The sequence below is a fragment of the Pholcus phalangioides genome, unplaced genomic scaffold, assembly GCF_987345545.1.
Source record: "Pholcus phalangioides strain wild (caught in Gottingen) unplaced genomic scaffold, Ppha-v1.0 ptg000001l_1, whole genome shotgun sequence".
NCBI lineage: Eukaryota > Metazoa > Arthropoda > Arachnida > Araneae > Pholcidae > Pholcus > Pholcus phalangioides.
The window spans coordinates 2,723,371-2,748,241 of NW_028301594.1; the positions used below are offsets into that span (position 1 = coordinate 2,723,371).

At 35.4% G+C, this 24,871-nt stretch overlaps 1 protein-coding gene across 3 annotated transcripts; it reads right to left on the bottom strand.

Annotated features, from left to right (window-relative positions):
* Positions 1–1,538: 1,538 nt before the first annotated feature.
* LOC149089681 (uncharacterized) lies at positions 1,539–24,630 on the bottom strand. Of its 3 annotated transcripts, none has more exons than XM_089236241.1 (5): positions 24,371–24,630; positions 23,679–23,766; positions 8,465–10,683; positions 4,734–4,770; positions 1,539–1,759 (listed from the first exon to the last, which is right to left on the bottom strand). In XM_089236241.1, the coding sequence occupies exons 3-4, from the start codon at positions 10,635–10,637 to the stop codon at positions 4,748–4,750; spliced, it is 2,196 nt and encodes a 731-aa protein (XP_089092367.1). In that variant the 5' UTR covers positions 10,638–10,683; positions 23,679–23,766; positions 24,371–24,630; the 3' UTR covers positions 1,539–1,759; positions 4,734–4,747. The 3 variants fall into 3 exon arrangements, with proteins under 3 accessions (XP_089092367.1, XP_089092443.1, XP_089092522.1); XM_089236317.1 differs by having other exon boundaries at positions 23,679–23,763; positions 24,371–24,509; XM_089236396.1 differs by lacking the exon at positions 23,679–23,766 and having other exon boundaries at positions 24,371–24,511.
* Between the last annotated feature and the right edge of the window lie 241 nt (positions 24,631–24,871).

Consider the following 24,871-nt stretch of genomic DNA (forward strand, 5'->3'; position numbering starts at 1 on the left):
AGTACACTGGTCTTTGTCCTTTAAGGACAGCTGATGTCTTTATTGGATTATGGGACCATCTGCCCCTAGCATGATGGTGTCACTACTGTTGCTGCTTCTTTGTGAAGGGAAAAAGAAGCCCTGTGAGATAATACACCACTACATTTAGATGTGTGATGCAATCGTCATTCATGAATTTGCTAAAGATATTTAGAGCATCAGAATGTAGCCAAAGGTTAGAAAATGTTGTAAGAATGAGAAATTTTGGCTTTTATATATAACTTTAAATAACTAAGATACTTCATTTGAAAAATATATATATATATTCTGGCCACTTTTATGAGACTTTTAAAAATAAACCACTTATGAAATCTTATGTCATTTAAAGATATACCATCAGAATGTACCCCAAGGATATAAAATGTGGTAAAAATTTAACATTTTGGCTAATAATGAACCAATATGATATTTTTCAAGGAAAAAAATTATATTTAGGCAACTTTTATTTGATTTTTTGAAAAAAACCAAACTGGTTTTTTTAAAAAAACCACTTGGTTAAAACCAAGGTTTAAACCAAACAACCCTGCTAATTAGTACTCAACATTTACCGATAAAACAATGTTGAGTAATTGATTGTTTGAGTAATTCACTTTAGTGGAGACTTGCCTGTTACTAAACTGTGTCTGGTTCGTTTTAAACGATCGATTGGCTTAAACCACAAGCACTGCCATTTTTTTTATATTTGATTTAATCATAGTTTTACAATGAACATTAAAATATTAGCACGTCCTCTTCACTTACAGCGAGCCTTTCAAATTACCTCCTGGGTCCACAGAAGCCACTAACTAAAAAAGAAAACGTCCAGCTTCTTTCCTCTTCTCCACCAAGGGCGTTTCTTATCCCACCCATGCTTTCTAATCACATCATGCCTCTTCCTGATGGGGGAAACTACATAAACCTTAAAAAATGACTGCTGCAGATAAAGGAAAAACTTCACAAGGCAAATTTCTTAGACCATGTCCCAACTCGGGAAATACATATTATTTCATTGTATGACAGCCACGAAAGCCGAAGACTGTTTTCATGAGAAAAAACCATGATTGGCTTATATCGCATGGTCCAAAAGACTGCATATTAAGTGGAACCCACTTTATTCACACTAACAGTTAATAACTACATCTTGTTAAATTATCAACATTCTGTAAATACAATCTGATTACAAGAATCCTCTGTTTGATACTGAAAATAAGTTCATTACTAAGAAATTTTTAAAAATCAATACTTACATTTCAGAACTCATTCCACGATAAAGTAAACATTATTTCTGTATGTCATGGAATCTGAATAATCGCTGGTGCCCATCATGAACATTCTCACAGTTAATTTATTGAACAAAGAAAATCCACTATTAACCTTTGATACACTAGACTATAATAATGTGGAGGTTAACCATGTACCCAAACACATCCTGTACAGGTAATTGCAAAGATATGCTTTAGTAATTTGCAAATTTCATCCCAAGGCAAACTTTAAGCACACAGGAAAAGAAAGCGCCCCAAATCACTTTACAACTTTATTATGATACAGAAATGATACATTTTTTTTAATTTTTCGGTTCTCGAAATACATATTCTTATCTATTAACAGCTTCTATTTCCAACACACACACACTAGACTGAATTATAATTGCAGAAACTTTTTTTTTTGCTCATAGATTTTGGCCTCAGCAAATCTACAAAGCACCAGACAGAAGAAAACTAATGGCATACTATTTATTCACCTGCAAAACAAATACATAGTTACTAACAAAAGTAAATAAATCTCTATATTACAAAAAAGTAGAGAAACATGCTAAAAACACTAAATAATTATCACTATGGTCTTGAGCTGAATGAATGAATGACTTCTTTCCTACACACACCAGACTTATCCTGTTGCCGAGATCTCTTCCAGCCCAGCTTTGTGGCAGAGTCTGAGTGCACCTAACAGTCTGTGTGTGTGTAGCTAGCGTTGTGCTTGATATTTCAGTGCTGCCATCTATACTTCAAATTCTGAGTGAAGTGTAATGATTGAATATTTGTTACGTTGTAGGCCGGTTGTTCTCTGTGGCGAGACTTTTTAACGGGGAGATGGGCTCACATTTGCGCCTTGAAGTTGGAAACCACAGAAAACCGACTTTAGCTGCCACAAATGTGGCACTGGTGGGGTTCGGTTTTGAGCTGTAAAATAAATTAACCCCTTAACAATCAGGGACGAAATAACTTGTCTTAAGATGCGTAGGTCTATACTTTACCACGTGGATCATGCAATGTAAACCTTCTCAATTGGTGGTTCAGTAATTTCTACGGTGTTGTGAACAATTCTTGAGCTGTTTGAACTTGATCCACCTGGAATTGTTTTTTTCAATGAGCACAAAGAAAGTTTGTGTACCGAGTGAATTAGAACAGCTGCAGGGGATCATATGCTACAAGATTGGCATGCTAATGTATATGCTGCTTTACAGGCTAAATCACTTTTACAAATAAAACAAGACAAAATGCCCAATGAGGTGGCTAAAAAAAAAAGAAGATATGACATGAATGTCGCTCTCCACTTGTCAATACAAGATATACAGAAGACTGGATGTTGTGAAGATATTTATTATTTGAGATAGAGATTTTCCTTCGCTAGAGTGTATATATGCCGAACGGAACCGTGCAATGGACGGTGAAACCGATCAGCTAATAGCTCATGGACGACGAGCCACCAGAGGGCTATATATATGACATGAATGTCGCTCTCCACTTGTCAATACAAGATATACAGAAGACTGGATGTTGTGAAGATATTTATTATTTGAGATAGAGATTTTCCTTCGCTAGAGTGTATATATGCCGAACGGAACCGTGCAATGGACGGTGAAACCGATCAGCTAATAGCTCATGGACGACGAGCCACCAGAGGGCTATATATATGACATGAATGTCGCTCTCCACTTGTCAATACAAGATATACAGAAGACTGGATGTTGTGAAGATATTTATTATTTGAGATGTTAAATTTTTAAGGAAGGAAAAAACTCATCTCTGCCTCTACCGGGAGTCGAACCCGGGTCCCTCGATTGCCGGACGAGTGCTCTGACCGCTAAGCTACAGAGGAGATAGAGATTTTCCTTCGCTAGAGCGTATATATGCCGAACGGAACCGTGCAATGGATGGTGAAACCGATCAGCTAATAGCTCATGGACGACGAGCCACCAGAGGGCTATATATATGACATGAATGTCGCTCTCCACTTGTCAATACAAGATATACAGAAGACTGGATGTTGTGAAGATATTTATTATTTGAGATGTTAAAATAAATAAGAAGATAATAAATATCTTCACAACATCCAGTCTTCTGTATATCTTGAAAAGAAGATATGCCCATAAAAAATATGGATGCCGAATATGTGCCTGAACTATATCAAAAATACAGCAACACAATAAGAGCAATAATTATGATGAAATGGACATACACTGCCCATAAGAAATCGTGGTTGTCTTATCTATAAGTATGGATAGCTTCTCGATTAATCCCAATATACTTCAGACAACCCTGAACAGGGTAAATCATGATTTGAATCACTTGATTAAACAATGGCCTACCTCCCCCAATCGTAAAGATTGAGGGCTGGGGGCGCCGGGCAGGGGGACTTGGAACAAAAGCCCTTGACAGTCAGTTCTCTCCAGCGTGGTCCACCCCTCAGGGTGAAAGGCTTATATCCCTCAAGGGACAGAGCCTGGGCCATGACTGGTCTTACAGATGTATGATACTGAGTTGCTACGACTCATCCACTTTAATGAGGGAAGGGGTTCATGAATAAAAGCACTTTTCTCTAAAAAATGTGACAAAAAAAAAAAAGTTAATCTATTAAGTTAATTTACACTCAATGACCTTTCATGTCACAAACACATTTTTGGTGTTCATCTTTTTTGCTTGCAGTTTGTTTGTAGTTTATTCATTAATGATTAATTAAATTTGAGCAAATAGGAGAAAAAAAAAGCAAAGTTAGGTGATATGAAAATATGCATTCTTAATGATTAACATGATTTGTTTTAATTAATAAGCAGTCAATCATTTTAATCAAAAAAATCTGATTTAAATTTTAAAAAAATCGGAGAGAGAGAGGAAAATTCACAATCATCAAGGAATCAGAGAAAAAAGATTAATCTTAGATTTTTTTAAAGGAAAAACTACTTTTCAAGGTTGCGCAATCATGATAGACGGTAGGAAAAAATCTTTTTTTTTTTCCTTGGTACTTTTTCTTCTTTCTGAAACTAGGAAAGGACACGTGAACTATACTTTTATGCATCTTCTTCCGAAATTCTGTGTATTTGAAGTGCTATAGCGTCAGCAATATCACTGCTGCTGGTAATTGAACCCAGTGCTCTTGCTAACTGGGTAAACGGGCTATCCTTATACAAGAGACGCAACTATTTTTTCTTCCCTATTCGCACAATGTGCAGAAGTAGACGCTGAGTAGTCTACAGTAGCAGTAGACTCTCAATAGTAACTTCAGAAAATGGCTACCAGGTGGCAGCATGAGAGAGTAGACTTCATACTTAGACTTCTCTTTCCGAGTTCACCTTGGCATAATATTCAGAAAAAGGTTTTCCTTCATAAATTGGGCTGAGAAAAATCAAAAAATTACCTCACTCTCACTAAGAACAGTAGCTTTGTTTTGGGAGTGGGGAAAGTGAAAATATTTTTAAAAAAAACATAAAAGCTTACTTAGTTTTGATTCCTTAGATATCTCCAGAACTCCAAGCTGAAAAATATAAAGATATGTACATATTATGATCAATATCTCAGTCAAAGATATGACAGGACTTCTTGACAAATCAATAAAAAATTCAGGTGACAGTCAAAATCCTTAAAAGCCAAGCATAGTTTTTGCGTGAGAAAAATTGTCATAAATAATATGATTTTCGCAACTGCTGTCAATTAGAAAAGACATTCTCTGAGCAAAAAATTATCTTCGATATGAGGTATCATTTACGACAACTTCTGATTTTATCAACTGCTAGTGTTTGGGAAATGTTGAGTGAAATGAATGTCTTGATGATGGCCTCTGGCCCACAAACTTCACATTCCAAATAATTTTGACTAACGCCTTCCTATCGTACTGTAATTAAATCAGGAAATTTTCTGTAGTATCACTTCAGTTCTGAGAGCAGTGTAAGATCGATTATTCCCTCTTATGGCATTTTTGAATTGTTGTTAATTACATTATTTTAATGTGCATAAGAAACCCTCGTGTTCATGGAACCCCTTGATTTTTTGGGCTTAAAATATTATTAAAAAAATACATCTATAATACTACGAACAAAACTGCAACATCCATTTTTAGAATGCCATTGTTTGCTCATCAACAGCTAATGCAGTGTACTAAACTGTATATGTGGAGGGAAAACAATATAACTTCTTCCATTCAAAAATAAAGCAAATAGGATGAAAACAACAATCAATGTTGATTTCCTATGGCGAAATTGTCCTGAAAAAGAAAAAAGCAATGCTCCCAAACAAAAAAAAACCTCCTGATGGTGGGGAAAGAAAACCTCCCCGCCCTTTTCTAGGCAAAGTAATAAAACTGACCAGACTGTATGAACTATTCATTACACAAGAGAGTGGGAGATGGATCATTACTTGTTCTTTACTTTGTTTCTTTCACGGTTCTATTTTTTGCTGGGGAAAATTAGTGTTTAAGTTTTTCCTTGTTAACATAGTAGCGCCATCTGTTGTGGAATAAAAAAAAGTGATGTCAACAAGCGCTCTCCTTTCTCAGTTTTCAAATCTGGCCACCCATGTCTTTCATAACCTTTTTTCCTGGCTCTATAGAAATGAATGTCCTCCAGCACATTTATTGTGGTCACAAGTTCTTCCAACATGACATAACTGTATCTTTACAGCTTCCACAGCTGTAGCAATGACACTGATGGCATCAGTGAAATTTATCCACGATTTTAAGATGTTTTTTGTATTTGAATTTTCTTCAATCATCTGCCCAGTCAGACTAGGGTGTATGTAACATTTATAGCAAGCCATATATATAGGACTTGAAGGCTTCTTCTGACTTTCAGAACGAAACAATGTTTGAAAACTGTTTGCAATTTGAAAACAATGTTTTTCTGGATTGTGATTTAGAGTCTATTTTCTATTGTTTATTTAAAGATTTTGTTCTGATAACGAAATTATCATTGCAACAGTGTTTTTCAGAAACTGGGAAAGAGACTACAAATACCAAAGCTGCCAACTGTTGAAAATTAAAATTACAGAGATTTTCGCACGGCCTTATATTTTATGCTAAAAACGACTCCCTCATAAATACAAAAAGAATTTTCCACTCATAAAAGTTAAAGCATAGGGAATAAAATCCCTACTCAAAGTCAAATAAAATAAGGATTTTATACACATGAAGTTAAATCCTTGAGAATAAAATCCCTACGCAGAAAACAAGTGAAATTGGAGGCCAAAACTTCAATGGTGATGTAAAAAAAATATTGAGTTCAATCAGAAACGATATAAACAAACATTCTGCATAAATGACCACAAAATGACCACAAAATCATCAGAAGATGAGGGGAAAAAATACCAATTTTTGAAGAACACTGACTTTTAGTGATACTTGCTTGATGTTTTTTTGATTTCACATGGGTGATGTTAGTCTTCCCACCATGTTTATGTCCATAACACAAAAATCTTTTTCTGGAACATTTGATGAAGAAAATTCATCTTCATCAATCTTTAAAATTGATTAAATATTTTTTGCCTATCAAGTATTCATGTTTTTTTATCCCACGTACGCAACTTCAACAAAAGAAATTTTGACCACATGCGCGTCACTATAATCTTCAATTATTATCCGGAACTATTGGCTGCTAAGCTATTTCCCTGCACGATAAGACAAACAACTTTTCTTGTTACCATCACAGGGTTTATAAAACTTTCTTAAAAAAGAAACTTCCCACTATTTCCCCCATTTATGATGTGTGGTTTAATTTCAAAAGGGGGAAAAAACTGAGGCAAAAGACTTTTTGCCCCACAAAAAATTCCTTAGGGATTGTTTTCAGAAGCAGGGAATTTTTAGGAACAATTAGGGATTTTTGTGATTTTTGTAAAAATTCGGGAGATTTAAGAACTTTTTGGGAGGTCGAGAGATGAACCTAAAACTCGAGAGACTTGGCAGCTGTGAAATACAGGAGGCAGACTGTACTTAATCACGTTGATTGGCAATTAAAAATAAATTCAATTGAAAAAAAATAGTAGACTACCAATATCCAAGGCCTGATTGTGACGGGAGGGGCTCCGGGCAAAGCAGAATTTAATGAGGTCTGCAACTGGGAATAAGGGCACAGGATTAGTCAGTGAATATTACATCAGGGCCGGACAAATCCCAGCTGCAAGGTCGCCACAGCAACTAGAAAATTGGTATTGCTGTCTAAAAATTTTCAAATGTAGTTGCTAAATTGGAGTCTAAGGGCAACATAAAATTTGCTGATTTCATTACACTACGTCTTGAGACAACATTATTTAGGGCCACTTTTCTTTAGTGAAATACCATGCTTCGCTATTAAGAAATTCGGCTGGTGACTAAATATCTTTGATTTGTCAAGCCCTGATATACATTGCTTAAATTTTGCCCCCCTAAAATGCTAATGCCACCACTTGAACATGTGGGAAACAGACTTTGTCCGTATCATAAAACAATGCTTGTGCCACAAGAGACGAGCCAAATGGATCGGTAACTTTTGAGCCAAGTCAGAACAGATATTGTTCTCTCAAGTAATTCCAGAAAATTCAAATACAGACTTGGAGGGCCAGATTTTAATGTGGGCCCTCCAAGTCTTTTAAAATATCACTGCTTGGTCTTCGGAACAGGGTTTAAACTAGATAAAAAATTCCTTTCGCAAAAAAGCGAAAATGGAGAAAAGCTTTGGGAAATCTTTTCATTACATTAGCAAAATGCTACAATGCTAATGTAATGATTGATGGTTGGATGTCTATTCCTTCCGTACCTCCTGTACGCATTTCTGTGGAAGTGGCTACCACTTCTTATGCATTTTGCAAAAAATACAACCGTAGCTTAAACCCTGCTTCAGAATAACCAGCCAGTTCATAAGTCAAAAAATAAGTTAAAAAACCACAAAGTGTAAAATAAACACATACAAAAAGAAATCTCTAGTATCAGGTCATCAATGTGTGGCCCTGAGAACTCTTTGCTATGGCCAGCTGATCAGGGCCATCTCAAGAGCATTATGACCCCCCCCCCTCTCAAGGCTAATTGATTTCTCTGAGTTCCTCCTTCTGCACCTGAAGTTCAGGTGGACCCTGGGTTAAGACGGCCGCCAACCATTTTTAGGAAATAGCTGAAGAACATTGAAAGATGATTAAATAAATAAATAAAAACAAACGACTAACAGTTAGTTATAAGAGAGAATAAATAAATATGCAATCAATGTTACCTTTCTGTAGGAATCCATATATTTCGCTGATGTTGCATTTCGATAGGTTGACATCTTCACTTTTCCATAACAATTTCTTGTTTCCGACATTTACATATTTGGGTACAGCGAATTTATCTGCAGCATCCACAGAATCGCTTTCGATGGAGTCCATTTCGCTGGAAGATATCAACTGGCTATTTACATGGTAATCAGGATTGCCATCAAAGCTAAGAGCGAGAGACGGGCTTGATTCGTTTTTCGAACAGAAAGCACAGTTAGTCGTAGCACTTGAGCAAATTTCTAGTATTTCCTTGTAGTCGATTCCGAAGCTTATGTCCGAGGGCTTCCCAAAACAAACACAGCCATCTGCGATCATGACAGGAGGCGGAATATCAGACAAACTTTCGGCGCAAGAGCTGTTGATCTTCGACAAACTACTCGAACTAGAGAGGCTACTCGAAGCCCTACAAACACACTCGCTGCCCGAATCTGTAAGATGTAGTTCATTTACACTTTCACAACAATCGACATGCGCTTCATTATCGGCATTTCCTCCGGGAATGCCCTGATTGATGACATTATCATCTACATTTTGGTGAATATTGACTAATCTTTTTGAATCACAAGCATTCAACTCTTCCAAACAAATCGAGGAACCGCTCACAGTTTGATTTGAAACTTTACTCTTTGAAGAGTTTTCAATCCTTTGATGACTACAATAGTTTTGGCCACCCAAGTCAACCAGACGAATCCCCTCGCAAGCTGAAAGATCTGTTTCTACCATACTGACTGGCATTTCTACACATGTGGGTGTTTTAAAGTCTTGGTTGGTGGGCTGTTCTGATTCAGCTGAGAGAGAATGGCCTATATTTGGCACTGCCATGGCTTCGTTACTAGGAACTATCTGTTCTGTTCCAATATTTTTAGCAGATGACAGTTCACCTGTGATACAAACAGCATTTTCATTGCCACTGAATGCACTTTTATGCATATTAGTCAAGACATTTTCCAAAAGGTTCTGTGGATTGACCGGACTGCTACCTTCAGCGGGTATACTGTCACGACACACCAAACCGGAGACGTTATATCCTTCAATCTTACTGAAGAGTTTCAAGTTTTCAGTTTTGTAAGGCGAGGAACAATTTCTAGAGACTTCAGGAGCTTCACCCAATCTGCTCTGTATGGATTCAACAGATGGTAAAAGTTGATTATCAACACAGCTTAGAGATACAATATGTACATCTGACTGAGGTCCCTCGACAGACATTGCATGGACCTGCTTACCGTTGAGATGATTCGAGGAATAATTTATTTCACTCGAGGAACTACAACCGAGTTCAGATCTTAATTCGCACTTGGGATTGACCTCATCAGTGACAGACCCCGGACTTGTACTGTTCCTCTCATTAGACCCTTTTTCTGTTTTTCGCATTGGCTCGAACGACTGATTGCCCATTTCTGTTGCGGGTCTTGCAGAATGAAAACCATTTTTGAAATCAAACTTGCTGTTGAATCTCCTATCGTTATAATATCTAGTATTTCTGGTGTCCTTCCCAGCAGGATGAAAGTAATTTGCACAGAATTGCTTGTTACCATACAATCTTGGAGGTAAAGGCATGAAACCATTATTGTGATAATCGTTGCGGTAATTAACATTTTTCTGCTTGAATCGTCTGTACAAAGGCTTGTTATTATAAAAGTCTTTCATTTGAACTCCATCATTAGGCATAGGGTTTTTAGAAAAGTTAGTGTACCTAGCCTTTCCCTCTTCGACGTTCCTCATGTGATCAAAGTGCGATTTCCTGGGCAAGTTGAGAGTATCTGCTTTCACGTACAGTTGGGAGTTGGGGTAATCGTTCATACTGGAACAAGGAAGAGAAATGTCTTTCGGTAAGATTGAAGAAGAAACTATCTTAGTGTTGGAATTCTGTCCATTTGATGGAAAAGAAGCTGCCGGACCAGTTTTTTCTTTCAAATCGCACTTGAAACCCATATTGCCCCCAAATCTTTTCACGAAGCACCTGTCATCTGACTTTGTACTGTCACTGTCTCTAGCAGTCGCCATCAACTCATACATATTATCTTTAGAAGACTCTATATCCAAACCACAAGTAGAAAGCTTATTCTTCTCTGTTGCTGACCTTAAATCGATAGCAGTGACAGGCATACCAGAGATGTAGCAAGATGTCATTGATCAACCGTTTCTAAATGATGCAGTACAGCATACTCGCAGCTTACTGAAAAGAGGTAGGAGAAAAAAAAAATGAATATACACTATAAATAGTTATACCATGCATAATTCACTAATGAAAATACTAATCCCCCTTCTCCATTTCACACTTGCTCTAAAAATTCTAGACACCAGCTTCAAACTGATTAAAATGAAAAAGTTTGCTTTGAATTGCTCTACAACGCACAATAACCTTTCAATAAGGAACCCTTTCTTTTAACCTTCAAACCAGAGTTGGGTTTTGCGTCAAAAACTGGTTTAAACTGTCAAAAACCTAAATGAATGCTTTTGGATAATGTTTTGAACACAATATGTATATAACATGATGGACAACTTAAACTTACAACATAATAAAGGAAAACTTGAAACATATTAAAATGCTTTATTTTAAAACTTTTAATTTATTACAATCAGTAAAACAAAATATTAATTAGAATTTGCAATTTTTAGACATATAGTGTCAAAAGCAGATATACAGTCAAACCTCGTTAATGAGTCACTCTTGGGAGAGCAAAAATATGACTTAGTAAGCGGAGTGACTCGTTAAACGGAGCAAGCCATAGCTCTGCCAATTCCTACCAGAGGACAATTGGAACTTCCAAAAAGTGACCCGGTAAGCGGAGTGACGTGTTAACCGGGTGATGCACTAACGAGGTTTGACTGTATATATATATATGCAATCAAACCCTGATGTAATGCCACCATCCATCCCAAAGAATTTTGGTGCTATAACGAGTTTGGGGGTATATCGGAATAGTTTTCCGGAGAAGCTCCATTGTATAAATTTACACATTTATTATGAACTAGTGTATTGAAATGTCTTGTTAGAGTTATTCCATGAATAAAATAACCTATTTTACACGCATTCAATTCTAAGTTGAGAAAAGAAACTGAACATCCCCAAAGCAGAATGTTTTGCATTGTTCTGCAACAAGCCCTTGGCCGACTGGAAATGTTCTGCAGTTCCCATAATAGTGTTTTCTACAATTTTCTTAAAATTCTTCCTGATTGTTCTGCAGTAGCACTGATTGTTCTGTGACGTACGTCACAGATTTTGGCATATTCTGCTTTGGGGCTGAACATCATACAATTTTTTTAAATAATTCTGCAATATGAAACTTGAAAGAAAAACTTACTACTTAAATGACTGCAATTCTTGTAAAATTTAACAATGCACTTTATAAGTGCAAAAATAAAATAAAGGAAAATAATGGTGACATTGCTATTTTTTAGTCTGTAGTGGTTTTATAAGAAAACCTTATATTAAACTTTTTCAACGTGATTGAATGAAGCAAATCAATGACATTTCATTTGATTAAATACACATTATAAATGATTTTTCTTTCATCAAATTATGAATGTTAATGCTCTCACCAGAGTGGAGAATGTTACTTCATAAAACATTAAAGTTTATCAAACAAAAAAATAATTTGATGTTTTGGAATTTTCCATTCTGTGAATTTCGTGCAATGCTTTTCTATAGTTTATTTCCCCTGCTAAATAAATACTTAAATATTTTTACCAAAAAACGGCAGCACATTAGTTTTGAATTTTTATGATCTCCCACAGCAGGTTTTTGAAATGAATCACGTGACTTGTGTGTTTATGCGTTGAAAATACAAATTGTTTTTGTCACAGAACTAATTTTTTCTCTATTGTAACCACAATTTTGTAAATTGAAAATAATTAAAAAATTTTTTTTTTTCGCTTTGTTGTGGGCCACACAAAATCACCTTGCAAGCCACTTGGTCACTCCTGATATACCATAGAAATAAATTATCTTAAATGAAATAATACACATGAGAAACAATACAAATAAAAACAAAATGTGATTTTAAAATTTTTGGTTTATTAACATAGTTTCTCACGTGTAGCATACAATTACAGTCGAATCCTGTTATAATGAATGCCAAGAGACTGGAGGAATCACTTCGTTAAAACAAAATTTTGTTATAAAGGAATTCCAGGTTACATAGCTCTAACATAGCTCTCCTACTAATGGAGACCCAAACATTCATCATGTTACAACAGTTTTGTTTTATATTTCTCACTTTTCTTCCTCAAGGCATAAGTTCTTTGAGCCCCTCATGGTTATCTGCTACCTAAGTCATATATATATTTAATCAAGGTTGGTGAGTTTTTGTTATTGCTGGAAAAAACTAGAGATGTGAGAAAAGAATATTCTCCTGGATGTAAAAATTGGAAAATATGCACATTTTTCTTTTAAATAATTAATTTTTTTTTACTAATTTAGTTTATATTATGAAATATAAATCAGTTTTCATTGCCTGAAACATTTAAAACCCAGCAATTTTTGAAATAATCACCCCCAATGACAACTTTTAGTTTGAGAATATTCTCCAGGTCATGGAGAGGTGTTTTAAAAGTTTGGTTATGAAGATTTTAGAAATCTTAAGATTAAAACCTTAAAAAACTATTTTAAAATTAGATAAATTTTCAGAAATAAGTTCAAAACAAAAAATTAAACGAAAGTTGATTGATAAAGGCAGCTATTCTTATACAATCACTTTCATTCTAAGATACAGAACTGTTTCTTTCTTCAATGCACACCCTTAAATTCTGTGTGTATCACTCGTACTTCTTTGAAAGTTGTGCAATTCAGCCATGTTGGTTTAATTTTCTTGTTTTCAAACTTTAATATTCCTGTGTAGAAGAGAGATGGGGACAGAGAATATTGTTGAGAATATTCTCTCGAGGGACTACTATTATAAATTACTAGAGAATATTCTTATTGAAAATAAGAATTATTCTTGTTATTTATAAAGATTATTACAAATACAAATACAAATACAAATACAAATACAACGCCACAACAGGCAAATTGCCCAACGAGGTGGCTGACTTAAGAACATCATGGATCCCCGAGCCCTACCTACTACTGCTACACCACACATGCATGTTATCACATATATTCTTGAGAATGCTCTCTGGAAGGGCTTCTATAACTGAAAAATATTCTCATGAAGGAGAATATTTTGAAGAACTTATTAATAACTTGAGAATTCTTATTATTTTCAATAATATTCCCCAGTAATTTAGTCTTTCCAGAGAATATTTTCAAGGATATTATATATAAATATATTATAAACAGGAGGATATCATCAAGACTTATAAGAATATTCTAGTTATTTATAATGGAAATTTCTCCAGAGAATATTCGAGAATATCTAGATGTAAAAAATGCCTTGTTGACAGTGATTTTGCCAAAAATCAAAAACTGATACCTCTATATCTAGCATAATTTCAGAAAATTAAAAAAAAATTCTAAACACACCAACTCTGGTGTAAGAATTGTACATATTAACATGATATATACGCTTATTAATTCTATCAATCAAAGAATAAGCATAAATTTTGTTTTACAAAAGTGTTTAAAATGTCTAATGCCCTACCACATTCACACAATTGTGTTTGCAATGAAAGTAGCAAATATATTTCAAAATAAACCAATTGTTTCTAAAATAGACAATTACAGTGAAACCTCACTTCAACGACACTTGATTTAACAATAAATCCCTCTGCAACAATATTTTTTCTTCTTGTACTACAGAGTATTATTAAATCAAGACTTTGCTGTATCAGGGTTGGAAAATTTCTTCCATAAGTAGAAAAAACCAGAGTAAAATCTGTCCCGGCAAAAATAGATTGTTTCAATACCTATGGTATTGCTACGCCTTTATTTTCCTATTTATTATGCAAATCAGTTTTGAACTCAAATTTTGGCTTTAATAAATCAATAATTTTTAGGTTGACAAGTTTTTGTCACAGCTGGAAGAAACTAGAATAAAAAGCATCCTGACAAAAATAGGTTTTTGCCAGGAATACCGATACCCCCTCCCACATTTATATTTGGTATCATAAAACAAAATTGATGCAAAAGATTCGCAAATTGTTACGACGGGTGGTTGTTGTATCGAAAAGAAAAATATAGGATAGTCATTATATGAAAACATTTGGACTATTACTATGGGTGTCGTTGTAATGGAATAATCTATATAACGTGGAGTCATTATAAAAAGCATTGACCGTATCTTTATTTGTCAGTGTATTTTCCACCAGATTATTTCACAATACAGCATAATAAAGTTTATTGTTATAATGATTTCAAGTCTTAGTTACATATAATACACATTGAGTCAAAGGTTTTTCATAATAACCATTTTTGCACTGGTTTTTGCCATTTTTCGAGACTGTCCTGGCGAAAAGGTATTTTTCCAGAAAAATAACCAACCCTGCTTGTAATAAACCAATACTTTATCGTAGGGTTTGACAAATAATGGCAAATAACTTTATACTGGCACCTACAATTTTGTTATTTATTTAATATTGCTTGGCTGAGGCCTATACAAGAGAATGCGGTGGTGAAGTTTGACAGAAAAGACAGCTGATGTTACAAAAAAAATCGGAAACTGCTGTACAATCAATGTTTGATAGGATGTTGTTACAATTGGTTATTGTTAAAGGAAAGAAACTAGATTTGAAACAACCAGTGGATGCAAAGATAGGTTTCAATTTATGGGAATGGTCAATTCTATTGGAAAAGTATGAAGCTGGAGTTAGAAAATTGGAAGTGTCAATATGAAAACGCCCATGAAGGATTTTAAAAGGGAAAGTCACTCGAGTTGGCGCTTGAATTCAGTAATGGAGATGGAGGAAGACCAACAGTTTAAAATGAAGCGGGTGGATTTATTTTGAATAGATTCTGGTTTGTCTATACTGGAGAGAGTATGGGGGGGGGGGGATCCCAGATTTCAAAGGCAAATGAGAATACAGGAAGGATATAGGCTTGAAAGCAGAGATGTCTGATGTGACGGGATGAGTTTTTGAGGTTTCAACAAAGAAAAAAAATTTTTTTTAGATACTTATAAAAGATGTAATCAACATGGAGGTCGGCAGAAATAATTACACCCAGATATTTATAATACGAAACTTCGTTGATTAGAGAATTATTATCAATGTAAAGTAAGAATCGAAAAGAAGTCTTTTGTGAGCAAGTTTCATAAACACTGTTTTTGAAGAATTAAGGGTAATTGCCAGGACGAGCACCATTCCCATATAATGTTGAGATTGTTTTGGAGAGATGCCTGGTCAAATTAGTTGTGCACTGTTTGGTAAATGATGCAATCATCTGCAGTATGTCTGATATGGCAATTGATGGAATTGGGAAGATCGTTTATATACTTGTGTATAAGCTTGAGTTTTTTTGGGGGGAAATTCGTTCCTCAAGAAGGGGGTCGGCTTATACTCAGGTCATTGGCTTTGATACCAGGTGGGCTAACATAGATTGTAAAGCCTTATGTGAACATCAACAAGTCTTTCAAAGACTATTTGAGAAATTTGTGGATCGAATGGATAAGTTCCAATGATAAAGAAACTACAAAAAAATGGTGTCTTAAAAAAAATTGACATTGGTCTAGTGTGCCAATGGGAACATGAGATGTGGAATTCTGTTTCCACCGAAATTCTCATCTGATCCTTCGAAAAGTGTTGCATCAACAATGTGATGGACGGAACTGAAGATGATATCCTCTTTGAATGACAATGGCAATGACAGCCCAGATGAAGATGAAAACATGCAGCACCCTATGATGATCTGATGGATTACTATGTGCGTGGAGACTCAGAAGAAACGAATTAACCCTCTGGCTGCTCATCCCGCGATTTCCACGGGCAACTCAAATGTAGCAAAATCTGCTCATCCCGCGGGCATGTGTTTTTCTTCCTTTATTGAGGAGCGCATCCCGTTTTTTCCCCGTTTAACCACTAAAATAAATTATATACAGTATTAGGCGGTGGTTCATTTACGTTTTGGCCAACAGATGTCGTTAGTTGTCCCCTAAATTGCGGCATTTGAAGGCACGTGGTATTACCGCTCAAACTTCACTTTTTGAGTGAAAAAAATTACACAATTTTTGAAGCAATTTCGGTCCACAAATTGAGCAGTCAGAGGATTAAAAAGTTTGAACTGTTTTCTATTGTAATTTTCCATAAGCTAAATAATTTTGCACGAAAATATAAGAATTTTTTTTCTCTGAAATGCAGATTTATTAGGGTCGGCATATACACAAGTTTTCAATTTATTGCAGTTTAGGTGGTCCTGGGGGGGGGGGGGGGTCGTCTTATACACATACGTACATACAGTAAATCAAAAATTATAATGACGAGAGGATCGACCTGCTGGGGCGCACCAGACTTGGAGAAATGCAGAGTTCTGGTCCTTGAAGGAGACAAACTGACTGCAGTTGATAAGAAAGGCCTCCACCCATTTAAGCAGTTGAACACATAGGCCAAGGTTTTGGAGTTTAAGTAAAAGTTTATTGTGAGGCACCCTGTCAAAACCTTTAGAGAAATCAAAAACAATATATCAGTTTGGATGTTTTTGTCGATACTGCTTGTTTACTGAATCAAGGTGTAAGCAGATTTACTTGGCAACTATGTGCTCAAAAAGTTTGCAGCATGTAGAAGTGATAGCGACTGATCTGAAATTAAGGGGATTTGAAAGAGAACCCGATTTATATGAATTGGGATAATCTTAAATTTCCCAGTCAGAGGGCAAGTTAGATAAGTTCAATGAGACGTTGAAGAGAATTGAAAGATAATTAGAAATTTAATCAGAGCAAAATTTAAGAATATGATTTGGAATCACATCAGGGCCAGTGGAGCGGGGTTTCAATTTTTTTAAAATATTCAGATGGTTTACTTCAGTGAGGAAGATATGCAAGCCGATCTCCTTGTTAATAAGTCTCGCCACAGAGAGCAACAGGCCTACAACAGTAACATCTTCAATCATTGCACTTCACTCATAGTTCAAAAAATAGATGGCAGCACTATAACAAGCATTACACAGAAACAAGCTTCACATTAGGTTCACAACACAGACACGCACATTCCAACATGTACCAATTCGTTAGAAGTACTGCAGAGGAATATGGACAAGGTGCGTGTACGGTTTAGTAGTGAAGAAGATAGGGGTAGAGTTGAATAATAAATCAGAAAAGGAGTACTGAGAGGGAGTGGGGGTCAAAGAAAAAGACAGGAAAAAGTCCGATTAAATTCTGTGGCAACATCAAAGTGAGAAGTCTGGTTAATGTTATAAATTTTAAGGGGAAGAAGGGTCAGCTAATTTAGGGCGAAGAAAATTCCAAAATTTTGAGGGTTAGTTTTAAGGTATTGAGGTGAGGAGTTAGGTAATTTCTTTTTTGTTCTTTGCTGAGAGATGAGATCTTTAAGGTTATGTGTGAAGACAGATCTTATTTCTGAGAGAGTTATTGAATTTATAGTTTAGAGACATTTCAGCGAATTCTTCTTTTTAAATAAATAATATTATGATTGATCCAGACGTTAAAGAAGCATTTTTGATGGGGACAGAGGCATTGCATTTTTCGATAATAGCATTGAATTTGCTACAAAGAATATGAGAATACCATTTAAGGGAGATAAATGAAATTCGGGAAATCGGTGCCAAGGATATTTTGCATGAGGGGAAAAATCAGCCTTTTGTGTGTGTGATTACTAGTTTAGGCAAGAAAAATTGCGCTTTTAACATGAACTATTTGGTTGATGCCTAAAATTCTTGATTTGTCAAGCCCGGCCTTATTGGTAAATGAACAGTTTGGTAGTATTTTTTTTAGCAGTCAAAACTTTCCAGTGAAAACCAACTATAATGAAGCTCTCTACATGATTTTGTACAGACAGGTTAGGGGCCCACTCAAGTATTATGTCCGCAAATTTTTAGCCATTTTTGGCACCCTCCCCTGTAAGCAAAAATTTGGACCCCCCCCCTTCCTTCTTGTCAAAATTTCGTCATCAGCTTTGCCCCCTATTTCCTAATGCACATTGGTGGGATCAGAGGAAGTACACGGGAGGAGCCTCCAACTAACAAAAATTTATTTTTTCAATGCAAAAAATATTTAAAAAAAAATACCTTTATTATGTTATTATAACCAATTTATGTTAATTTCAATGCTATTGGAAGAAGTCAAAATATGATAAGTCTCTAAGGCATATATGATAAACCCTTGGCCCGCGGACCAAATATGGCCTGCCCACTGATACTTAATTTTGTAAAAATGGCGTAAGTGGCACATTTACAAATCGCTTAAATGACATGTGACACAATTCCAGAGCATTTAAACGACTCGTGGCACATTTTCAGAACAATGAAGTTAGGCTCATGGAACATCCACATATCACTTAAGTAACTCGCAACACAGTTCCAGAACTTTTAAGCGATCCATGACACATTTAGAGATCCATTGAGTGACATATGGCACAGTTTTAGAGCACTTAAGCGGGCCCCAGTGAGGTTCTACATCACCCAAGGTATCCGCTGCCTATTCCCAGATTACTTAAGTGATCCGCAGCATAATTACGGATTACTTGAGTGATGTGTGTCAGTTCCAGAGCAGTTAAGTGGCTCAGACACATTTCCAGATCACTTGGATCCCAGAAATATTTAAAGATCAAAGTGGCTCTGTAGGGTACTTATCAATAGGAAGAATGTTAGTTCAGGTGCCCACAAACCATCGAAAGGTTTTTTTTTGCTTTTAGCGCACCTAGTAAGATGTCATTAAGAAATTTCATATTTTCATAAAGGGTGGTTGATGAAGTTAAGCATCCCCCCATCGATGCTGACGTAATACTTGAATGACCCCTTAGCGCAAAAAAAAACCAACTCGAGAAACATTGTTTACATTCAAATGAAAATTTGACTAAAAATTATAATTCTAGAGGTTTTATCAATCTTTTCTTCTACTGCTTCTACCGATAAAAAAAACCCAGAAATATTTAAAAAACGTTATCAGTATTACACATAATTTGCGCACTTTTTATCTTCTCCTCTGGTAGCCAACTATAGAGATCCAACTGTATGCATATACAGTGATACCACGGGTTTTGTCGATAAAATCCATCCGAAAACAATGAGAAATCCAAAACCGACGAAAACCCAAGGCATTTATTTCCATATGAATCTCAATGCAAATCCAATTAATTTGTTCTAGACACTCCGAAATAATACCAAAAACATTTTAACATTTTATAGAGAATAAATATAGTGTTTAATACTAAACAATAAGAAATTCAAATAAAATGATTATAAAAGACTAATTTAAAGAATAAATGAACATTTACATTTTTATATCTTTCTGAACACTCTTCTTGGTGTATAGAAGACACCGAGAAGGGGGAGAAGTGCAGATATTGTTTGGAAAAGGGGAACCCCTCCCTCCATAAGGACCTTGGGTATCAAGGCACTATCTGGGGGTCACTTCCTTTCACCTTTTGACACTGCGACTAGCTTCAGAGTAAGTGGACCCATATTGCACAAGAAAGCTGTCCAAAGATGTCTGTTTCTACTGCCTCTCTAACACTCGCCTAAAATGTGGCAAGACAATTATCATTAAACAAGCTGCAGACATGGCCTGCAACAGCTTTGTCTGGGTGATTTTTCTTCACAAACCCCTGTACCTTACACCACATGATATCCTTTATTACTGAAATTAGCAGCAAGGCCACGTGGGCAAGCCAATGAAAATCAAGACAAATTTTTTATGGAAAAAAAATCAACGCAAACCGAGGTATTACTATATTATAAAACACACAAATAATTATTAATTAAATAAACATTAATCTTTATTATAAAAACATCTACATGTATTATCTATACAAAAAGGTTAATTATATTTACCACTACTAAACCCTACATGTATACCTCATCCATATTCCTTCTCCGGAACCTCTAACGAATTGGTACATGTTAGAATGTACGTGTAGTGAAACCTGACGTGAAGTTTGTTTCTATGTAATGCTGCCATCTACCACTAGTTTTTATAACTATGAGTGAAGTGTGATGATTGAATACTTGTATCGTTGTAGGCCTGTTGCTCTGTGGTGATACTTTTCAATGGCTCGCATTTGCACCTCGAAGTTGGGAACTACGTTCGAACCCGGATCTTGTCTCCGGAACCATGTCTTAGTAAAAACCCAACACCACAGCCTGGGATTACAAGGACTGAAATAGTACAGTAGAACCTCATTAAACGGACAGTTAAAAAAATTGGGGGAAAAAAGGGAAGCTTATTTTTATCGGACAAGTTTTACATTTCCAAGTGAATGATAACAGTGTTCATTGTATTTTTTTTCTAATATGGATGTGATGCACTCATACTGCTTGCCAGCGAAAAATTAAGAGTAATGCAGTGTATACATAGATGTTATTGCCATAGCCCGAAGTTGGCCACTTCACCCAACGAATGTAAGAAATTTGGGCTGGTGCCAACCCCCTTTTTTTTATCCCTACGATTCAGGGTCATCGCCGAATTGTCCTATCTTTCTGTGATAATTATGGACATTTATAATTAGCCGTAAATACCATATTTATGGTTAGCTATGGCAACCCTAACGATCAAAGGAATCTGAATATCAATATATTTTAGTGATACATATATATATATATATATATGTATAGGGATCGACATATAAGGGCCGGCCAAACCCAGAATTTCAGACATTAGCTGGGTCAATTGGGCTGGTCACTTGGGGCTTTGGCAGTAACATTTACCACAATCATGTTTTTTTATGGCAACTATTTCCTTTCTAGACTGTTAGCACTTTCCTTCCTGATGCAATATTGATGGTCTGCCATTTCCTTCTGTTGTCTTTTGTTTCTGCTGGATATCGTTTCCTTTGCCTTGTAAGTTGCAATCTTTTTTTAGTGTTAAATAATGTCACTCCCACAGGGGACGATGGTTACAATATGCTTTTCAATTACCACATTGTTTGAATGATTTGAAACCATTAAAAAGCCGGCATACAAGCATCTTATAACTTGTATGCCGGCGTGTGCCACAATTCTAACTCATCACCATCAGATAAGAAATTTATTTGAACGTATTATATATGAGAATTGCATTTGAATATAATTAATGTATTTCTTAAATGTATATAAATAAGAATGTATATATATTTATAATTATTTATATTGATTGATGCTAAATGCATTTTTTGAATACTGAAAGTGCTGAATGTATTTTCTTGAACACATTTAGCACTGTTCTTTTATTTACAGTTTGATCATAGAAAAATTTTTAACGGGCAACTATACAGGCCATGGCATTTTGTCGACGAATAATATGTTATATATTGTAATCTTATCACATATGTTAAACTGAAATTAAAAAAACAAAGACTCTCCACCTTTCTTCGTTGTAAAGTGTATATCGTTTGACACAATGGAGTATCTGGAATACGATACCTTTGATTTTTCATGTTGGATATCATTGTCTCAGGTTGCACCTTCAATATTTCCCATTTTTATTACCTTTTTGCTTACCAGCCACAGTATCTTGAGTTTTAATTCTGTGTTTTCATTGATTGAACCCCGAGATTTTTATGCCTTCATCGTTTTAAATTTAAAAGAGAGTCCAGGTTTTTTTTTTTTTAATACTGACAATACTTATCAACAGGAAGGACCACTGTGTATTCATTTGAAATTGTTATTCATTTTATATGTTGCTTCATTTCCAGGGCTGCACGAACCCAGGCACCAGGTCACTACGACGACTAAAAAAATGAGAATTTACTCCTGAAATTCCCTTTGTGTCGCAAAATTGCAAGCCAAAGCAGCATAAAATGTTTTGAATTTATAGCAGTATTAGCTATAATACCCAGCACACACTTCAAGAGTCTGCTATTTCATATTACAAGACATTCCTGTAATTTTCGTTCCGATTTTTTTAATGCATTTGTTCTGTTTTTTCAACAATACTCATTTGAATTTGTAAAATTTACATAAGTTGTGAATTCATAATATAAATAAATTATGGCAAAAATTATAAATACAACAAAACCTTTATTTTGTGGACCAAAAAAAAAAAATCCTCCTCTAAAAGAGACATCACCGTTATTCAGGAAAATTATACTTTTACGGGAAAATTGTTCCTCATCTGAGGGGGGGGGGGGGTGCATTAAGGAGGGTTTTACTTCATTCATTTCACATATATGTCAGGTTTAGACATCGATTTTTTTGGAATTTTGATTGCGCCTACTTCTGAAAATGTTTTGATGCCAATTGACGATGTCCCGTATTTTAAAGATTATTTAAAAGATCCTAGTTTACTGAATTTTCTTTTCCCTCAATGAAATGTGAATATTTTTCTCACGAAATACATTCTTGTTAACTGAGATTTGTAACAGCCCTTTTTTTTCTCACCCTTCAGCAACTTTAGCAGTAATTAGTAAATTGCTTTTAAAGCAATATATTGAAATTTTTAGACAAATTTAGTGTCCCGTATTCAGGCATTAATTTCCTGCATTCTCCTCGTTGATGTATGGTGAACCTAAGTATGAAGGTATAATTTTATTTGACCCAGGTGTATTTTACTAACACCAATTACAATGAGAGAATAACTTTACCAAGTCTGCTTGAAAACCTCTGGGATCATAAGGTGAGAAATGCTAATGTAGATCACTGAGGGCTTCCATCTTTTAGCCTTCTTTCGCCATGCAATGCTCCTCCACTTACTTCATAAAACTGGTCCCGTTTCGAGATGTGGCTAGCACAGCAAGGGAGATTTTAAAGGTTGACTTTACATAGCCACACCCGAAAACCAGTTTTTATGGTTTGAAACCATGAAGAATTATCAAGCATTAATTTATAACTAGGACGGCTAGTCAAGAGTCTTGCTTTTTTTTCAAAGTGAGCACAACTCAGGCCTATTGCCAGACAATTTACTACCTAGTTATGTGTTTGAGAAGGTGCGTGTACCTAACATTCCAAGTGTGTATCTACTGTTGTGTCTGATTTTTCAGTGCTATTATCTATATTTCAGAAGTGACGTGTATTGATTGAATATTTGTACCGTTTGTATACCTGTTGGTATAAATATTCAATCATTACACTTCACAGACTTCAAGAGAGAGAGTACTGTACTGCAATATTTCTCTATGATGTACTTAGCAGATTGAATATGCAATACATACATAACCGATTCCACTGTTTTCAATCTTCCTGATTGAACCAAATTTTCTCGATACCAATTAGGCCAGATAAGAGCTCTACTGTAGTCTACTGTTTTACAAAAGAAAAGAAACAATTATTAAACAGAAAATAAGGTAAAATATTGGGGGCAAACCTCATTAAAAAAAAAGCGAAAAATACATGGATAATTCATTGCAATCCAATTATTTATACAGCCATTTGACCTTCACAATATACCGAGACAATGTTCAAATACATCAATTTCCAATTCCACATACTCAACCTCTATAAAAATTGAGTGCAAATGCTAAATGTTTCCACACATGTGCGCAAATAGCCAATATGCAACATCCGCGAACTTGTTTTACGGAGTTAACAACGAATAACGGTTAGCCATGCTATTCAGTAAGGGTTATGAAACCCACATTTTTCAATCGCGGTTATTGAATTGGATCAATATTAATCTAATGGCTTTTAATGTTGATTTTACACAGCACGTGTTATCTATTGGCTATTGTTTGATTTAAAACATCGAAATCTCGTGAAGGAAATCGGGATTTTTTTTTCCTCGCCCTCGCAAGATTAGTCAATCGCTGGAGTTTACACACACTCCTACATAATGCAATGTACGATTCCCCCTCCAACATTTCGAGATCTAAACCCAAAGCAATTAATTAAAAAGCAACTTCATCACCTGTATTTCGAGGAAAGGAATAAGAACTTCGGTATATTGGCTTCTTCTTTTATCACTAAAAAAATTAACAAAATTTACACAACCACATACACAGCACATGCAAGTAAGGCGCGACGGAGCAAGGGCAATGAGTGAAGGTACAATAGAAGCAAGGGCTAGCCCTCACTGGCCGCGTTACGACTGCGACTTAAACAAAATGAACCAATCACGGAAGAGTTCCTGTCGGTGTGAGTTTAAAACATGCTTCGTGATTGATCAGTCACTCGCGCACGTTTGACGGAGCAGAGTGTTACAGCATTGCCAGATTATATAACCCTTTTTTTAAAAATGATTCTGTACTTTTTTTAGGTGGAGTATTTTTTTTTGAGTCATTAAATAAAAAGATCCGATTCAAATACCAATTTTTATTGCATTGAAAATGCAATTTTTTCTTTGGAAGAATATTTTCAAAGTTCGATTTCGAAAAAGAAGTTTAATTATAGTTTTTTCATCATCAACCGC

Bases quoted from the DNA above. Each gene is read 5' to 3' on its own strand.
- LOC149089681 (XM_089236241.1), bottom strand. From the start codon at position 10,637: ATGACATCTTGCTACATCTCTGGTATGCCTGTCACTGCTATCGATTTA. The intron at 4,771-8,464 runs GTAACATTGATT...TATATTTTTCAG, and splicing joins ATATGGATTCCTACAGAAAG to CTTGGAGTTCTGGAGATATC.